Genomic DNA, 18,001 nt, shown 5'->3' with positions numbered 1-18,001 from the left:
AAAAGAATGCAGAAAAATCACAGGAGTGTTTGTTAGAATGATAGAAAATTTCTTAATGTTTACAAAAAAACACCCCAAAACTGCAACGTTTCATGTATACATGCACTGGCTGTAGAAATAAAAAAATGGTTAGTAATGGAGAGCTTAGTTTTTTACTTGAAAACTATAGATTTGGAGAGGACCATTGGACTTGTAATTTTAACATCTCATTTAGTAAATTTTCTAGGTCTTAGAAAACAGATGAGCTAAGGTATGCCTGAACTATAGATTCTTGATTTTTATCTCCCCCTACTCTTCTTTTCCTCTATTTCTTTCTAGGTTTAACTATAGATCAACACATCATCTTGCATCCCATGGGTTTTATGAATTTTTAAATTGGTTTGATGAAAGAGCATGGTATCCACTGGGAAGAATAGTAGGTGGAACTGTAAGTATTGTAATAGTAACTTAAAGATGATATTACAGTAATTTTTTTGAAATTTCAATACAAATTCAACATTGATATCAAGTAGAATCATAATAAAATATGCTTTTAATTGTCAAATTGGTGCAGAGGGAATAGGAAGATGTTTTTAAGTTTGGCTGCAGGAACTAAGACAAAGTGTTTTAGTCTTTGTGCAACAGTGTACTGTGAACACAAAATAGAGAACTGGGGGTTACTTCCTTCATGTGTACTTCTAATAGTAATCAATAAGGTATCATGACTACTGTAATCCTGGTACATGAAATGCAAAAAAGATAACTAAAAAAACTATGTTTATTTGTTAGGTTTTCTAAGTCACTTGAGGCACAAGCTTTAATCCAGTGGTGTATATTGAGTGAGCTTCATGTATATATGAAAAATGTTAGTATTTCGCTGGGAAAAGACTTGTTGGAAATTAAATCAGTGAGGCACCTGTATGAAGCATCAGGTGTATCTTAAGATTTATGCAAGTTGCAAGACAGGAAAGGTGCACAAAACAGTATTATCAAAGCAGAATATAAATATTAAATAAATAGAAATATTGTTCATTTGCTGAATAATTTCAGTAACACTAAGTAGAACAGCCATGTGATACTAAATATGTGAAAGTGTGTTAAAACTTTTTAATTATAGTACATGTCATTTAAATGCATTTTCAAGTTTTTTTAAAGAAATTAGGTCAGTATTTGTTTTGGTATCTTAGAGATACACGAGGCACTTTTTAATGTAACATATATACATGTTTTTTCTATACTTGTCTTATATGATGTAAAAACCTTTAGGAAATAGTACTGAAGTGTTGATTGCCTCCATTAGTTTGCAAGTCACATGGTATATTATGTTTTAGTAGTTTACCTTGAAATCCAGCTCTCAAGGATATATGCTACTAATTTAATTTAGTACCACACCCTGCTTTGCTTTTGCAAGAAATTAAGGCAGGTGAAGTACATACTTTTCTAGTACTTATTGATTTTTCTAATGTTGATAAATGTAGGACAATAGAATTCCTATTAAGAATATTTTTAAGTTCTCCAATATTCCATGACAGGCAAAATAGGTTTGTGTTAAGTCTGTGTTATGTTTTCTGGAGGACATCTTAATTCAGTTTTATTGGGCTTTATTTTAATCCTTCAAATCCAAAGATATCTACAGATGTCTTGCAAATATATAGTACTCAACTGACTGTCCATTAGCTTTTCAGCTTAAATAAAAGAGAAAAAAATTGTTGATGGACATTTTCTTTCTGTATGGGTGACAAGAAGTGGAAGAGTGGCATGGTATCTTTTGGAGGAAAATTAATAGGGCTGGGAACTGTTGGGTTTCTTTTTGTTGACTTAGGGTTTGGTTTTTTTCTTAAAGCTGTTAGGTGGCTTGAAATTCTCTTGCAAACCTTAGCTTCTACTTGCATACCGTAATGACAAATTCTTCTCATTATATGATTACTGTCAGGCAAGATAGGATATTATCTGTATGCTACATATTCATTTACAAAATGGATTATATGTAATTTTCAGCGTTTGGATAAAATGTAAAGAATCTCCAGCATTACAGCAGTGTTGTCAAAACATGATTAAAGTAGTGTTCAAATAATTCCATTAGCTTTACCTGCTCACTGCTTATATCAGCTTAAGAAATTACTGTTTCATTGCACCTTATATGCAAATAAATCTACCATGATCAGTTTCTGCAATAACTTAGATTGGTTTTGGTTTTGTTTTGTTTTTATTTTCCTCCTTTTAGGTATACCCAGGACTGATGGTGACGGCAGGCCTTATACATTGGATTTTAAATATGCTGAATGTGACAGTCCATATAAGAGATGTGTGTGTGTTCCTAGCACCAGTTTTTAGCGGCCTTACTGCTATTTCTACTTTCCTGCTCACCAGAGAACTGTGGAATCAGGGAGCAGGGCTTTTAGCTGCCTGTTTTATTGCCATAGTTCCAGGTTACATATCCCGATCAGTAGCAGGATCATTTGACAATGAAGGCATAGCTATTTTTGCACTGCAGTTCACATACTATTTATGGGTAAGTAATTGCTGAGTCTTTTGCTTTGAAAAGGTTTTTTGGTTCCTCCTCCAACCAAATGACTGATTTTTCTTAGAATCCATTGAATTCTGATTCAGTCTCTTCCCTCTCATCCCTCTTCCCCTTGGCTCTTGATCAGACAAGTACTGAGAAGTCACATGATGTGAACCACTCCATAATCATGCTCTTTAGTTCACTATGGAAATGCACAGTTCAGCTGAAGGATGTGTGTCCTGTAGTATAATAGTAATGATGATAAGTCTATAAATTTAAAGCAAACAGAAGGGTTGTTTCAGTTTTTCAGTTTGGAGGTATTAGTACTATAGGAGCATCAAACTTTATCCTCCTTCAGCTGCTGAAAAACAATAGACCCTGAATTGCTTTCAATTGTCTTCTGGATATGTGTTTAACTTTATGGAGAGTCTGGGTATTTTTACTTTAATTTGACAAATTAAATACCCCAAGCTGTCCAGAGCAAGATATTAGTATTGCTTGTATGCTTTAAAAAATAGTCTGATGTCTAATTAGCCTACTTGCTAGTGCAGCTTGTCTGTCACTCCTTAATCTGTACAGAGGATTGCATCTGTAATGCAGTTTTGTATGAAGGAGTTTACTGTTTATCTCTTAAAAATATCACAAATAACTGTTGGTAATTCAGCATAGCCACTGTGTGGTACAATACCTGGTGAATTCCTTGAATGCATATACTTTCCTTTTTGAGTGTCTCCATTCACTACATTCTCCATTCATTATAGCTTTTCACATTATTTTTTCAAGATTTTTTCTACATTTCATAAGTAGATGCATACTTGCAAGTTTTTTAGCTTTAGAATATTTCAAACTTGGGATATATTGTTGGTAGGAGTATAGTGGAAGGGAATTCAGGTTATTTCATGACCCAGTGACTGGTGCTACTCTAAATGTGTTTTAAATCTGGCCTTAAAAGAAACGGCTGCTATAAATGAGCACTGTTTGATATCAATAGTAGAATCCAGCTATGTTGTTAGTTCATAACAACTGAGACATAATAGCAGCTACCTGTTTTTACAGAACTCTTATTTGACTAAACTGCATGGTGTAACGTTTGCATGAAGGCTTGTAGACTTATGTGTCAATCAAGCATACAGATAACTTTGCAGCTTTATTTAATGTTGGGTTTTCATTCCTATTTTCCCACACCGTAATTGCCACCATAAATTTTGGACAAAATCACTTGGGCCAGTTCATGAATCCTGATAAATCCTTAGGAGTATCCAAATGCTTTCATTAACCTTAAGTGAGTTTTTCAAAATTACAGAATAGGTCTTTTATTTATCAGACCCAGCAGAACAAAGTTTACCATCTGAAGTAAACCAGGGATAGCCAGGGATAGGCTACACTTAGAACTATAAAGTGGCCTAATATCTTGGAGAAAGTAACAACTACTTCTCTACCTCAGATCATGCAGCCAAGAGCTGCGTTGCATCCTGCCTCTGCTTTAACTAGAGAGCTAAGTTGTTTTGTGTGTGAATAAATTGCACTTGTGGTTTTTTATGGACATCAGTTCAGAAGCATAGAAATGTAACTTGATGCACGCTAAACAAGTTCTATTATTTACAGTTGTTTTAAAATGAAATTTTGGAATATTGTCCAGTATTTGTCAGTCATGAATACTTGGTTATTTTTAAGGTGAAGTCTGTGAAAACTGGGTCGGTCTTTTGGACAATCTGCTGCTGTCTTTCCTACTTCTATATGGTAAGCCTTTTATATATATTAATTAAGCTCTTTGACTAGGGTTTACATAAACCATATGCGGATGAAGAACAGAAGATGATTTTTTTAGTGCTGGAGCCATAATATAAAATTGTTGCTACAGACTGCTGTTGGAACCTTAAACATATGAGCAGAAAGATATAATAAATATTTTGAAATCTGAAATATTTAAATAAGCAATATGAAAACAATATTTGGAAAAACAGCTTTACTTATAAATTTATTCTGTGCTGTGAATAGGTGCTCTGATTCAGTGGGATTGTTGTTTTGGTGAATTAAGGTGGGATTTTGATATTCATTTGTCAGTGTGTTATTATTACTAATATGCAATAGCAATATTTAAAACTTATGGATAAAGTGGCACTTGTGTAACTTCAAAAGCTATTTCTTTAGTTATAATTATGCCATAAAGTAAAGCTTACCACCAGAACTTTTGAATTAATGCAATATCATATTAAATGATCATAAAGTCTGTTTTTATTCATGCTCTAAGAAAATGAAGACTGTTGCAGAGGTGTTCCTAAGGGCTAATAGATGGTAAAAAAAGTAGTAAAACTGAGGGGATAAAATTAATAATAAAATGGAGGGAATTGGCTTTCCCCTTTGTCCATCTTCTGAAACCTTAGACTTCAGGAATTTCCCTGTATGAATCAAAGGTCCTTTTTTTCCCCTAATTGATACATTTACTTAATTTATTTTTTATATAGCCACAATAAATAGTCTCTAAACAGCTAGTGGTGGAGCAGTCAGGCTAATTGCTTGGTGTCAGCTGAGGTCTCAAATACTGCTTTTCCACAATCAGGTAACTAGGCTTGCAAGAAAGTAATTTATGAACCATTTTGCATACCTTAATTTAAAGTGCAAGGTTAATTCTGAGGTTATCTGGGTATAGCCTAGTTTTCCTCTAGCTTTAATGTTCATTGGGTTTTCTGAGAGACTTCTCCTGTCAGTACAGCAAGGAGTAGCTCTGTAGCTGTCTCCTGTAAAGAATATATTTCTTTCCTCCCCCATTTCCCCTCCTTTTTGCCAAGTTATTGAATAAACAGCCACTTCTTTATACATAGTATTGGTGTTATTGGTGGTGAGGAGATTCTGTAGGGTTGGTACAGACTTATGATCAGTACAAAGCTGGGCATGTAAGTTTTTGAATTGTTATATTTATATAACAGTCTTTTTTATGTTATGCCAGTTTATTGGCAAGATCCTCTTAAAGTACTTTCCATACCTGGGAAGATAAAAAATATGATACTTTTACAGTTTTGCTGCTGAAAAATCACACAATAACAAGTTCTTACCATCTTAGTCTTAGTGTCTAGGTCTGTGGGATTGTATGAGAGGGAGGGGAGTGATCTAGAGTGTGCATGGGTGACAGAACATATGAAATCAGTGTCATTGTCATGACATTCAGTCCTTGAATATGAATTAATGTGGGGGGTTTTCTTAATTTGCCTTTCAAGTGCTGTCAGCTGGTGAAAGGTTGTTTTGTCCCTAGCTTAGCCTTAGGGATCAGATGATAGGTATACTCTGCAAGCAATAAAATTCTACTTCATCCCTGGTGGTAGCTTTCCATGTTCCCTCTGGGAAAGAATTTTGTTAAGATGGCCTTCTAGATGTTTTGCTTAAGTAAATTTTTAGGGCAAAGCATGATTTTACTATTCATTATATATCATTCATTTGCTTTTCTCAGATGAAACTAGTTATATTTTCAGTGTAAAGTGAAAATTATATCAAATCATAATTTAGAGGTAGTAAGTCTTTTCATGTGGAGTTAGAGGAATAACTTCTTGAAAGAGAAGTGGGTTTTTTCCTGTATTTATGTTTTTCTTGCTTTTATTTGACTTCAGTAACTTATGATTCAGATAGCTTTTCATGACAAAGAGGTAAAATAAAGCAAAGCTTTATGTTGAAGCAATCCTTGTAGGAGTTATACTATATTTTCATTCTTTTTGTCAGTCTATGAGGATACCTCCATTTTGTTTGAAAAGTTCCAGAGTGCATCATCAATTCAGTACAATCTTTAGTGCTTAGATTTGGTTTAATATTTTGATAATGAGGGATGCAGGTCTCTGGTCCATGCAAGCTGGCTGCTACCAGCTTCATTCAAAACTGCCCCTAAATATGACAGCATCCTAATTGCACTTTTTTTTTCTCATTCTATTCTGCCTTACCTGTTTGCTTCTATTTTCCTTCAATAAACAGACCTGCTTCTGTAAACTGTGATACTTTATGCTAATAATGTGGCAATAGAACCATGATAATCTGAAATAAGGGTCTGTAATGTTTAGATGTCCAGTCTATTTGTTTCACATTGTATGGATCAGTTACCCCAAATTTTGGATTGCTGAGTTTTGTAGTATTAGTATGAAAAAGTAACTTGGCCTTCCCTTATTTTAGAATCTACTCTATGGAGCATAGTAATTTGAGGGTTTTTTTTGATTCTAGGGCTTTAAAAATGTCTACATGAATCTAAGCTCTAAACTACAATTAAAGAACTGAAAAGCACATTAGTTAGTACATTCTAAAAATTTAAATCTAGGGTAAGCATGGCACATATGGGAGAAGTCTAGACTGTCATTTGACAGGAGGACAGGTGTGTAAATACAGATTGTCTAGTCAACATTAGCCCTTCTAAATATGTTAGGAATTTAAGATAACACATTGGTAATAGTAGCTCATTAAATCCTTATCTAAATCAGCAGTTGGTGATATCTTGATAACATTGTAGTGTTTCAGTTTTAAATACATCACACCATAGCTTCTGTTGCTATAGACAGGTTCACAGTACTCATGATGCTGTTGTACACCATTCCTTCCCTGCACATCCACCCTTTCCTTTTGTTTCTTTCCTTATGCTGCAAGCTGTGTTGGCTTCTCTGCTCCAGTAGTTCTCTTCCCAGAGGTGTGCCTTGCTCTCTTTCTTTTCTCTGGCTGGAGATGCTGTTCCCTGTCCCTAGCAAAAACAAAAAGTGCAGAGCATGGTACTAAATTTGTGTGTCAAAGGAAAACTTTGGATCCTACATGGGAAGCATACCACTACCTTGTGCTGCAGCCACTGCCATAGGGAAAAGCCTCCAGCATCCTGTTCTTGTTTGCCAGCATGACCAGATGTGCTTGGCAAGAGGAGATACAGGAAGAAGGATAGCTTTGAAAATCCACCAGCTCATTTCAGAAGTCTTTAATGCTTTGCTTTGTAGGGGTTTTGATGGTTTGGTTTTGTTTGTTGTTTTTTTCCCTTAATTAAGATTGAGGAAGATTCTAGTACTGTTACTAGTAGTTGTTCTGACTGCTTGTCTGGATGGATGGTGTTTGTGTTTTCTTGTTAGACCATCAGGATGTATAAATCCAGCATTGGCTATCCTAAGAACTTGCAGGTATTTTCAGATCTAATTTCCTATTCCATTTCTCACAGGTCTCTGCATGGGGTGGTTATGTTTTCATCATCAACCTAATTCCACTGCATGTGTTTGTTCTGTTGCTGATGCAGAGATACAGCAGGAGGGTCTACATTGGTAAGTTTTGTTCATTGAACAGTCATTGGCAAATACTGAACCATGACATAGGAAATTAATTACACTGATGTGTTTTGTATCAAGTGGGAATTAAGTAATTGCATAGCAGGAATTCTCTACAACATGGAAATAAAGAGTTAAAACATACTCACCCTTCCAAAACTTAGTATATGGAGCTGCTAACTGGTTTTCTCCTTTGTAGTGCACTGAAAAGAACCCAAATAATTTGTAGAATACTTGTCATATTTTTAAAATATATATATGATGTGTGTCTGAAATAATGGTTCATATTTTTGTCTTTTCCTGGTATGTCAAACAACTGCTATTTTTAAAAAGTTGTGCAGCATAACTTACGTGAATTATTGTGATATATATGAGAAAAGACATGGCAAATTTTAACATATATTCTCTGTAACCTAGACTAACAAATAGTGTAAGAATCTGTCCACTCCATGTGAATCCTTAAGATTTTACTGGATTAATGGCTCAGCCTTCCGTCCAGTTTCAGGAATGTATGAATAATAATCCTAGGAGACTAACATGTAATTGATCTGCCTGACATTTAAATACTCTGTAAACTGTTTTTACAGAGACTTCACCAGTTAAATCAGTTGCCTGTGGTGTAGGTGTGTGAATGAAATTAGTATTAAGCAGTTTGGATAGTCACAGGTTTATAAGTTAGCAAAATCATTTTGACTCCCTGTTGTGAAGTCTTTACAACAGATTATAATTTTAATTATAATTTTAATACCATTTTATCTTTTTACCTTTAAATATTTGTTTTATCTTTGTATTTTTAATTCTTTTCGTATATTTTGGTGCCTGCTAGAGAAATTACTGTCTTTATACATACAGTGGAACCATCATATACTGCAATATTTACTCAAGTTCATTTTCATATATTTTTTTACCAAAACTACAAATTCTGCTGTTTTGCTTTGTTGCTAATCTATTTATGTAACTCAGAAATGGAAATTCTTTAATAGAAATAAAGAGGGTATGAAAAAAATAACTATCTAACTCATTTTTATTTTTTTATGATAGTATTACTTCTTCATTAACAATTTCTTCATAACTTAAGGGGAAAGTAATTTATCTTGGTTTGCTTTTAAAATTATTTTATTGAATACTTTAATTCTCCAATTTCTACAAGTTAGACAAGACAAAATTAAATCTACTTATTACAAAATCCTGGAGCAATGTGGTAACCAGAAACAATAGAGAATAAGCACTCTTGCTTTTTAAGTTTTCAATGAACTGTGAACTCATCTGGGAAAAAAAATACTGCAGGTTCATATAAATTGAAGGTTTGGGCAAATGTGTGTTTTGTAAATAGCAACAGTGTTTTGAGATGTTACTGCTTTTCAGCTGTGAGGGAGATGTACTTCAGCAGGGTTGTCAGAATGAAAATGTGATGGTGCCTCTGCTGTTCCATTGCAGCTGCTGGCTGAATTTAAGCTTCCAAGAGAAGCCTCACACACATAGAAGCCTGTACCACTCACATTACTCTGTGGTTTCTAGATTTGTTTAACAGATTTTTTTGTACAACAGGTAAGACTCTTCAAGCACCCCTTGAAGGAAATTAAAGTGGGCTTCACTTTTGAACTGTTCAGATAGGGAGAAGAGTTAATAAAAGCTCACTGAAGTAGAGAGAGTAAAGATATTTTTGGAGTTCCTATGAAATGCAATTGCTGGTGTGTCTGCAGCAGACTCATAATTCTCAAAACTACCAATGTTCAGCTAAAACTATTGTAAAACATTGTCAGCTGACAGTATTGTCAGCTGATAGTAAAATCTGCATCCATTATAGTATTACCAAGAATTTGTGGGGTTTTAAACTCTGTATCAGTTGCTTAATTCTCTTTGAAACCAGGATGAGCCTAACTTTTTAAATAGATGAATGTTTAATTGAACAGAATACCATGTCTATAGGGCACATTATCTGGTAGCACCAAGTTTTTAAAAATGGTTTCCTGATATACATTTTTCATATGGATGTTCAAGAAAATGTTAATAGGACCATGATCTGATAGGCCTGACAGTGTAATTCAGAATCATTTGGTCAGTAAAAATTTCCCAGAGCATGAACTTGTTGCCAATTTCATGACTTGAGGGCAGATGAATTTATTGGCCAGATAACTGCTGACCCAGTTGGCATCAATGATGATCATGCTACCTGTATTTGAGAGTTTAAACTGTGTGGGCTTTGGGTTTTATTTTTTTGCCTTGACGGTGGTCAGTATCTTTCATCAGATCTTAGAAGCTTAATAATTCAGAACCAGTGCTTACAACTCCAATGTATTATCAGCACTTGTATCTGAATGTAGAGGGTTTTACCTATCCAGAAACCATTGGTACTTTTTTTTTTATTACTGTACTTGTAGTTTATCATATGTTGAAAAAGAGAATTTTATTTGGAAAGGTACCAATATAGGTGTAATTCACACTTCAGAGACTTGGTAGTTTTCATTTCAGTCTGTCTGGGTTTTTTTCTGTACAGTTTTTAAGTTCTGTATGCTTTTAGAATATATAGTAACAAACACCCGAGATCTTACAGAATTTAAAACTTGATTTCAATAATTCCTTGTTCTATGTATTGGGTTTTATAATTTAAATAGTGTGCAGGCATGTATTTATATCAACTACTTTAATATTCTAAAACTCCAGGTGATTAGTTTGTGATTAATAAAATCCAATAATTGAAAGTATGAGGTCCAGTATTTGTGCTATCTGGAGAAGTTTTCCAGTAAGTTCTTCCTGTGTTTGCACAGTGTACCAGTAACTCAAAATTGTTTGTAAAATGAGTTTGTCCACCACAGGTCAGAATGTTTTTGTTCTTGACCTAGTCAAAGTTACAATAATGAGAGTAGCTTTCAGGAATCAAATTTAACTTCTTGTTTTTGCAAAGACTGCACATTGGGGAATGTAAAAGAACATGGAAAATTTGTGATTATCACTTGGATATATGTAAGCTCCTAGAAAAATTCTGTTGCTGTGTAAATTGCAGGTTTCTTTCAACAACATATGTGAGAGTTGTTTGCAAGAAGTGGTAGTAAGAGGTGGGGGGGACGTAGGCATAGAAAGTATTAACAGTTGCAGGACTGGGCTTAAAAATTATGATTTACAGTGGTCTAACAAATGGGAAATGTAATGATTTATGCCAATCATTCAGCTTCCACGGGATGGCAGTGTTGTAGCACTTTCATGGTACAGTAAATGATTTATCGTGTAGTGAATTTTTTAAAAAATTAATTTCCTACAGCAAAAATGTATTTCAGTGATGTAGAAGATAATAGATCAGTAGCTAGGCCAAGTAGTGCAATATAGATGCTTGGATACCAGTGAAGACAACTGGTTGGAAGTCTCGTCCCAGTAATTCCTGTGACTTTTGGAAAGCATACAGTACTCTGGGAACATAATCCTCCAGTGAGACCATACAGGTGCTACAGAAACAATACCCCTGCTAAATTACATGCTCCACAAACCTGTTCTTCTGGAGGTTAGCACAAGCTGGTATGAAAACAGGGATCTCTTCATAGGAGCAAGGCAACAGTTTAAAAATCTGTGAGGCAGATAATTGTTGTTTGCCACTGAAGGAGCAAAACTTCTTTTGGTCTTCAAGTTGGGTGGTTACTTCAAATATAACAGGACTTACAGCTGTTCAGAGGTGAAATTTCTCTCTTCAAGTCCCCCCTTTGCTTTGCCCTGAAATACTGAGTAGTAAAACCCTGTCAAAATAAAGTATATGAATCCTGGTGTATACAGAATAATATTTCTTTTTATTAATACTAACATTAGTGTTAGTTATGTTCTTGGCCTCTACTTTCGGGGCGGTTGTGAGTCCCCATGGGTGATATAGAGCCATTAATAGATATGCTTAATATTAACTCTTGCTTTTCAATTTCTTGGCATGCCTCTGGTCTTGTGTTTAAAAAAATATATTAAGTGTTCCTGTTTGCATTTTCTAAATAGGTAGTGTACTCTTAAAATGCTTTGCTTCCTTGAGGTCTGGTCCCTTAATTTCCCTCATCTAGAAGGCTTCTGTTGCCACTCCTTGAGGGCTTTTCCCCAAACCCATGGCCCATGAAAACAAGAAGAGAGGAGTAAACTGTTGCCAAGCTAGAGCATCTTAGGTGGATTCTTTCCCTTGAAAGAGACAAACATTTGATGGGGAGCAACAGTACTTTGCTACTTCCTCTGAACTTGCAATAGGCAAGTTTATTCTAGACAAAGAAAGAAAAACTAATTAGCATGGCAGAAATATTTAGGATGATACTGTTCTGTTTCAGTGTCACTGAAGTTGGGGGAAATACGGACTCTAGGATAGAACCAGTGGGTTTTGGAATGCGTTTATTCAATTTGCTTCCCCTCTTTCTTGTCCTCCCCTGTCCTAATTTTTTTTTTTTTTTTTCTAGCATATAGCACTTTCTACATTGTGGGGTTAATATTATCGATGCAGATACCTTTTGTGGGATTTCAGCCAATAAGAACAAGTGAACACATGGCAGCTGCAGGTAAGATAATTAAATGTCTGCTTCTGAACAGCCTGCTTAGCACAAGAAAACCTCGTACCCTTGTGACTTTTTTGCTCTGTGCTAGGAAGAATACATACTAACAAAAACCAAATTGTTAAAGACAGAGGTACAATTTAGTGTCTGTAGGGGAGTTTCCTTCTTTGTGTGAGCTAGTGGAGGTAAAATGCCTCTAACACTGGATCAGTTATACATTCTGACAAGCACTTATTTTACACATTGATAATCTCCACTGCTTTGCAATATACTATTGCATACAAGCACTGCACAATTACTGGTAAACACAGATTATGCTAAGCAGTTTGGGTTTAGAATTGAGAGTATACTGTCATTTTTCAAAGCAGGTTAAAACAAATTACATAAATTACTAATTAATTACTATTTTTAATACCTTTTTTCAATCTTGTTTGCTTCTTTTTCTTTCTGTAAAGTTGATTTTTCAGTAGTTGTTAACAGTCAGACATCTTGATTTCTTGACAGCAGTAATCTATTGAGACCAATATCTTTAAACATATGTTTAATTGCATACACTGTGTGATATAGTTTAGTTTGTTAGATTCCTCAGGCCTTTTATTATATGTAGTTACTTATCAAAATGTATTTGGGACAGCAATTGGAATATCAATTTCCAGCAATTGGAATTAAAATTTACCAGTAAAATAACTTTAAAAAATGAGATTTTTTTTTCTAATAATTCAAATAAAATTAAAAGAGTAGAGATTATCAAAACTGCATTTTGCATCTGAAGAATTAAACATTTAGTAAACAGAATTTGTTTTCCTCTGGGAGTTCAGAACTAGTGAATTTCAATATTGTGCACCTCAAATTTAATGTGAAATTGAAGAAAGCCCTTGCACTTGAGTTGTTTTCATCTACTGCCAGCTACCAGTGATTTTTCATTTTTGAATGGAATATTCATTGGATTGATCTGATTTTGCGTTGAAATGAATAACAACAGAATAATTGTGTCCAGGTTCTGGTTTAGTGTTGAACTCTGCACAGCCTTTTTGAAAGTATTGGGTGCTTACCCTGTGATTTCTGGTACTTCAGCACTAGCTTTATGTAGTTCAGTTATCTGTATCATGTAATGCTTGTCTTGTCTGTTTGGGGTTTTTTTTCTTTCATTAAATCGTCCTGGTTTGTTCAATATCTTAATTTCCACATATTTCCATCTTAACCTTGTTCTGTGTTGCCTGGGATCTGTGTCTTAATTTTTCATTTAGTCTAGCAATGTTAACCTGTGTTTTTGTCATAATTGATGCAATTTAGTTTTCAGGTGATTCTCTTCCTTGCCCCCCAGCTCAGTTAGTGAGCAAAGAGATGGTGTGTATTTGTGTTCTTGATATAATAAGCAAATACTGTTTTGGAAAGTATATTCTCTCATTGCAAGATAGAATCATCCCTCTTAAGTGTTTAAGGCTATTTGTCAGAAAGTGATGTTATGCTGGTTTTTAAGATTTAAGAATGTACCTTAGATTTATTTTTCTGATTGAAATATAGCCCAAGTATACCAATTGATTGAACAGCTGTTACTGCTTTTGAACATTTACACAAAAAAATTTCATCTTCCTTTAGGTGTTTTTGCACTGCTGCAGGCATATGCATTTTTGCAGTACCTGAGAGACAGATTAACAAAGCAAGAATTTCAGACATTGTTCTTCTTGGGTGTCTCACTAGCTGCTGGTATTGTATTCCTGAGTGTCATCTATTTGACGTACACAGGTAAATAAATGTTTTTTATTTAGAATAAATAAAAAGTGCTTTAAAGTAAAGAAACTACTTTACCTTTGGAGCAGGTAAACCAGATGACCTGCATTGGGTTTACTCTGAAGTAATTGTAAGCAATACTACAGCAAACCAGTGTCCATGCTGGTTTGTATTTCTGGGTGGTGGAATCCACTGGGCTTTCTGGGCTGCAAAAAACAAACTTTGTTGCATTGTTTCATTATTTTGCGTTTATCTGCAATCCACATAATGATATAAGAAGTGAGACTGGTTGAGGAACATAACTGTGACCAAAGCATATTGTGAAGATATGTATAGCTAACCTATTCTGAGTAAATTTGATAGGTCAGGGTACCTTCCAAAATACTTGGATCTGATTTCTGCATGACTGAAATTAATGTAAGTTCTGCTTTACTTCTGTGGTTCATCCTCCAGTATTGAAGGTAGTTCTGCTCAGTCTCCCAACAACAAGCTTGTCCTCCCTAGGCTGACATCCCCAAATGCCTCACCACTGGCTTCTGATTCCATGATGTATACTTCCTTGGTGATCTAGTACCGTACTTCCTTGCCCTGATGAAGAAAAATTGACTTAAAAATCGGTTTAAATTACAGGGTCTTCAATATTATCCCTCAAATATAGTTCTTGTTTGTCAGACCTTTATTTTAGAAAAAAAACCAAAACACTTTTCTGATACATAACTTGGTTTTATTTTAACTGATTTCTTTTTCTTCGTTTTAGCAATGTTTCTGGCATAAATTATTTTTGCCTTGGTTGCTTAACATTTTGGACTGGTTAGTAGCAGTTTTAATTTTTGTTAATTATGATACCATTATTCCAAAAGAATGCTTGCCATCTACTTGTTTTAAAGTCTTTTAAAATCAGAGGTTTTATGACTTGCTTTTCAGTACATATAAGCAGGCCCTGCTAATACTTTGCAAAAATTTTCAGACTGGCATATCAAAAGAAAGTTCTTTTAATATTAATGTGCAGCAAAGTATGTTTTCTGTTGCACTTCTTAGGAAGTGTTGATTTCTACTTTAGAAATTCACTGATCATGCTTCAGTAGGTAGGACAAACCTCATTCCCTCAGCTTCTGATATGCTGTGCAATCTAGGCCCCTGACCATCTCACAGCACTCTGATCCCCCTCTCTCAATAATCCTCCTGCAGAAGAGTGCCCAAATCTGGACCCTGTTTCCCAGGTTCTGCACCTGGAAGAAGGGGTTTGAGGTTCTAGATTGAAGTCCTGCCTGGCACAAGGTGTGCCAGCCACTCTTCTCAGTTCAGTATGGTTCAGTTTTGGTCTCTTCACTAGCCACCAGCTGGACCCCAATCCACTGAGCAGTGCTTTGAGCTCGTCCAGCCCATTATTCCTCAGCTTGTAAATAAGAAATTAAGTCAATGGTTCCAAAAGCATTTACTCATGTCTTTCACAAGGCTGTGCTCTATGATCTCAGTGCTGGTGAGGCCACACCTCGAGTCCTGTGTCCAGTTCTGGGCCCCTCAGTTCAGGAAGGATATCGAGGTCCTGGAGCAGGTCCAAAGGAGGGCAACTGGGCTGGTGAAGGGACTCCAGCACAGATCCTATGAGGAGAGGCTGAGGGAGCTGGGGCTGTTCAGCCTGGAGAAGAGGAGGCTCAGAGGAGACCTCATCACTCTCTACAACTCCCTGAAAGGAGGGTGTAGCCAGGTGGGGGTTGGTCTCTTTTCCCAGGCAACTCTCAGCAAGACAAGAGGGCACGGTCTCAAGTTGTGCCGGGGGAGGTTTAGGTTGGACATTAGAAAGAATTTCTTTACTGAGAGGGTGATCAAGCATTGGAATGGGCTGCCCCGGGAAGTGGTGGATTCTCCATCCCTGGAGATATTTAAAAAGAGACTGGATGTGGCACTGAGTGCCATGGTCTGGTAACTGCAGGGGTAGTGGATCAAGGGTTGAACTTGATGATCTCTGAGGTCCCTTCCAACCCAGCCAATTCTATGATTCTATGATCTTTTCAGGGACTCAGATAACTGTCCTGTAGTTTCCTGTATACTCCTTCTTGCTTTTCCTAGAGGTCATTTTCTAGGCACCAGGTCCCTGTCACCCTGATGGAGATGGTGGGTGGTTACCCTATTGCCCAACTCTTTCAGCACCCTCAGTGAATGTCCTCTAATCTCATGCTTTGGATACATCCAGAGAAAACCATAACCAGCAGCTCCCCATCTGCTGGCAGCTCCTTCTTCTTGTGCATGCCATGGTTTGGGAGCAAGCTTTGCATCCAAACACTGAAGGGGAAAAAAGAATTAAAATGTAAAGCATTAAAATGTAAAGCACTAAGGACAGTATTTGCGTGTCTGAACTGTGTATTAAACTTTAGTCAAATTATACTAGTGATAAATAACAGGTAGAAGGCTTATGGTGTCATGCACAAAGACTTGGGTAATAAATAAAAGGATTTAACTTTCTCTTATCTCAGCTTTTCTGTTATCTGTCTTCAGAGGGAGCTGAAACAGTTGCAAGCAAAGTGAAAATAACTTTTCCAAAGAATCCTAATAATACCTTTTAATAATAATTTTTATCTTTTGTGTGATAATCATACTGTTGGTTTTCATCTTATATTCAAGAATTAAAAGGCTTTGCTTTAAATATGGAAAGCCTCTCAACAAGTCTCGTAGAAGCTTTTCTATTGCATGCCACATGTAGCTCCATCAATAGAGAAACAATAGGGAATTGGTGTTTCATTGAGTATTAATTTTTTTGGCTATAGGTCCTTCCCAGTTTCTTGCTCAGGCATTTCAGAAAAACTAAATTTCTTAGAATGTATATTTTCTTATACTTATTCACAGACTATAGGTTGCTATTCGTCATATTTTTTGAAAAATACTATATTTAATATTGCATTGCCCTGACTTCTGGAGTTATTCATGTCTTGATACTCAACGAGTATGATGTGATCTTTTAAGTGTGTTCTTTTGAAACTAGCTTCATGGTTGGTAGACTTTATAGCCTGCCTAATGCAGGAGGTCAGATTCACATATATTACAAGTTCAGTGAAATTTCTTTCATTTTGTGCTACAATTTGAGGGAGTAGAAAAATTACTATGTTTAAATATCTAAGCAGAAAAAGGGTTTTTTTAGCTTTTTTTTCCTTTTATCTTTTTCAGGTTATATTGCTCCTTGGAGTGGCAGATTTTATTCATTGTGGGACACTGGGTAAGTAAGGATAAAGAATATAAGGATTTAGATATCAGTAGCGTTCTACAGAAAACTGAGTCTGTTGCTCTGCTCATCCACAAGTACATTCAGTCAGGGAGAATGTAGTGAGTGGACTTTGTTCAGTTACCTAAAGAGAGCATTTTTAGTTAACCCTTTCATTATCTTTGCAACCATTTCACTAGTATGTCTATTAAATTTCTTGCTTCTTTGGAAGTCTGATTATGTAATGGTATGTTTTTCTATATGAAATTGTAGTTGTTTTCAGCAAAGAATAACCAAAAGCTGTAACAACACTTGAGGACACATTTAAAAATTACTAAGAGCCTTAATCTTACACTATTTTCATTGCTCAACGTTGCACAAAATCACAAATGTGTTGTACTTATCATCTTGCATGTTGCCTGTTAATTATGTTCATACATTGGTTTTGTGCACACAGATGTCTACTGTGAACAAGTCTGGTTTATTAATGTGTGTTTTCATGGGTAAAACCCCGTGTAAGTTAATCTTTTGTTTTAATTAACCTTTTAAAAAATCAATGATGGATTCTTTAGTCAGCCAGTAGAAGAGGAATAAAGCTGAAGAGATTTTTCTTAAATGTATTTAAGTTGAAATTCAATTAGTATATTTTTTTTTTCAAGATTAAAAGCAGGGGTAGGAAACTTGAAACTTTTACAGTTCATGTTTTTTCAGGCTCTGAAGTCCAGTCAGTACAGGATTCTGTAGCAGCTCTAATAGGTGTCAGCCTCAGATGAAGAACTTATAGGTGTTGTTCTTCATCTATAAATTTAGCAAT

The 18,001-nt window shown here is 35.4% G+C and overlaps 1 protein-coding gene across 1 annotated transcript in view; it reads left to right on the top strand.

The window, feature by feature from the left end:
- STT3B (STT3 oligosaccharyltransferase complex catalytic subunit B) overlaps positions 1–18,001 on the top strand; it is a 53,629-nt gene that overhangs the window by 22,267 nt on the left and 13,361 nt on the right. Inside the window, exons 2-8 of the mRNA XM_071735447.1 lie at positions 319–427; positions 2,204–2,491; positions 4,160–4,225; positions 7,653–7,752; positions 12,168–12,266; positions 13,860–14,006; positions 17,154–17,202. Of these exons, the coding sequence (XP_071591548.1) occupies positions 319–427; positions 2,204–2,491; positions 4,160–4,225; positions 7,653–7,752; positions 12,168–12,266; positions 13,860–14,006; positions 17,154–17,202 (858 nt within the window). The remainder of the gene's footprint in view (positions 1–318; positions 428–2,203; positions 2,492–4,159; positions 4,226–7,652; positions 7,753–12,167; positions 12,267–13,859; positions 14,007–17,153; positions 17,203–18,001) is intronic.

Source organism: Heliangelus exortis, chromosome 2 (genome assembly GCF_036169615.1).
Source record: "Heliangelus exortis chromosome 2, bHelExo1.hap1, whole genome shotgun sequence".
Lineage (NCBI taxonomy): Eukaryota > Metazoa > Chordata > Aves > Apodiformes > Trochilidae > Heliangelus > Heliangelus exortis.
This window is presented reverse-complemented; position numbering and strand designations above follow the sequence as displayed.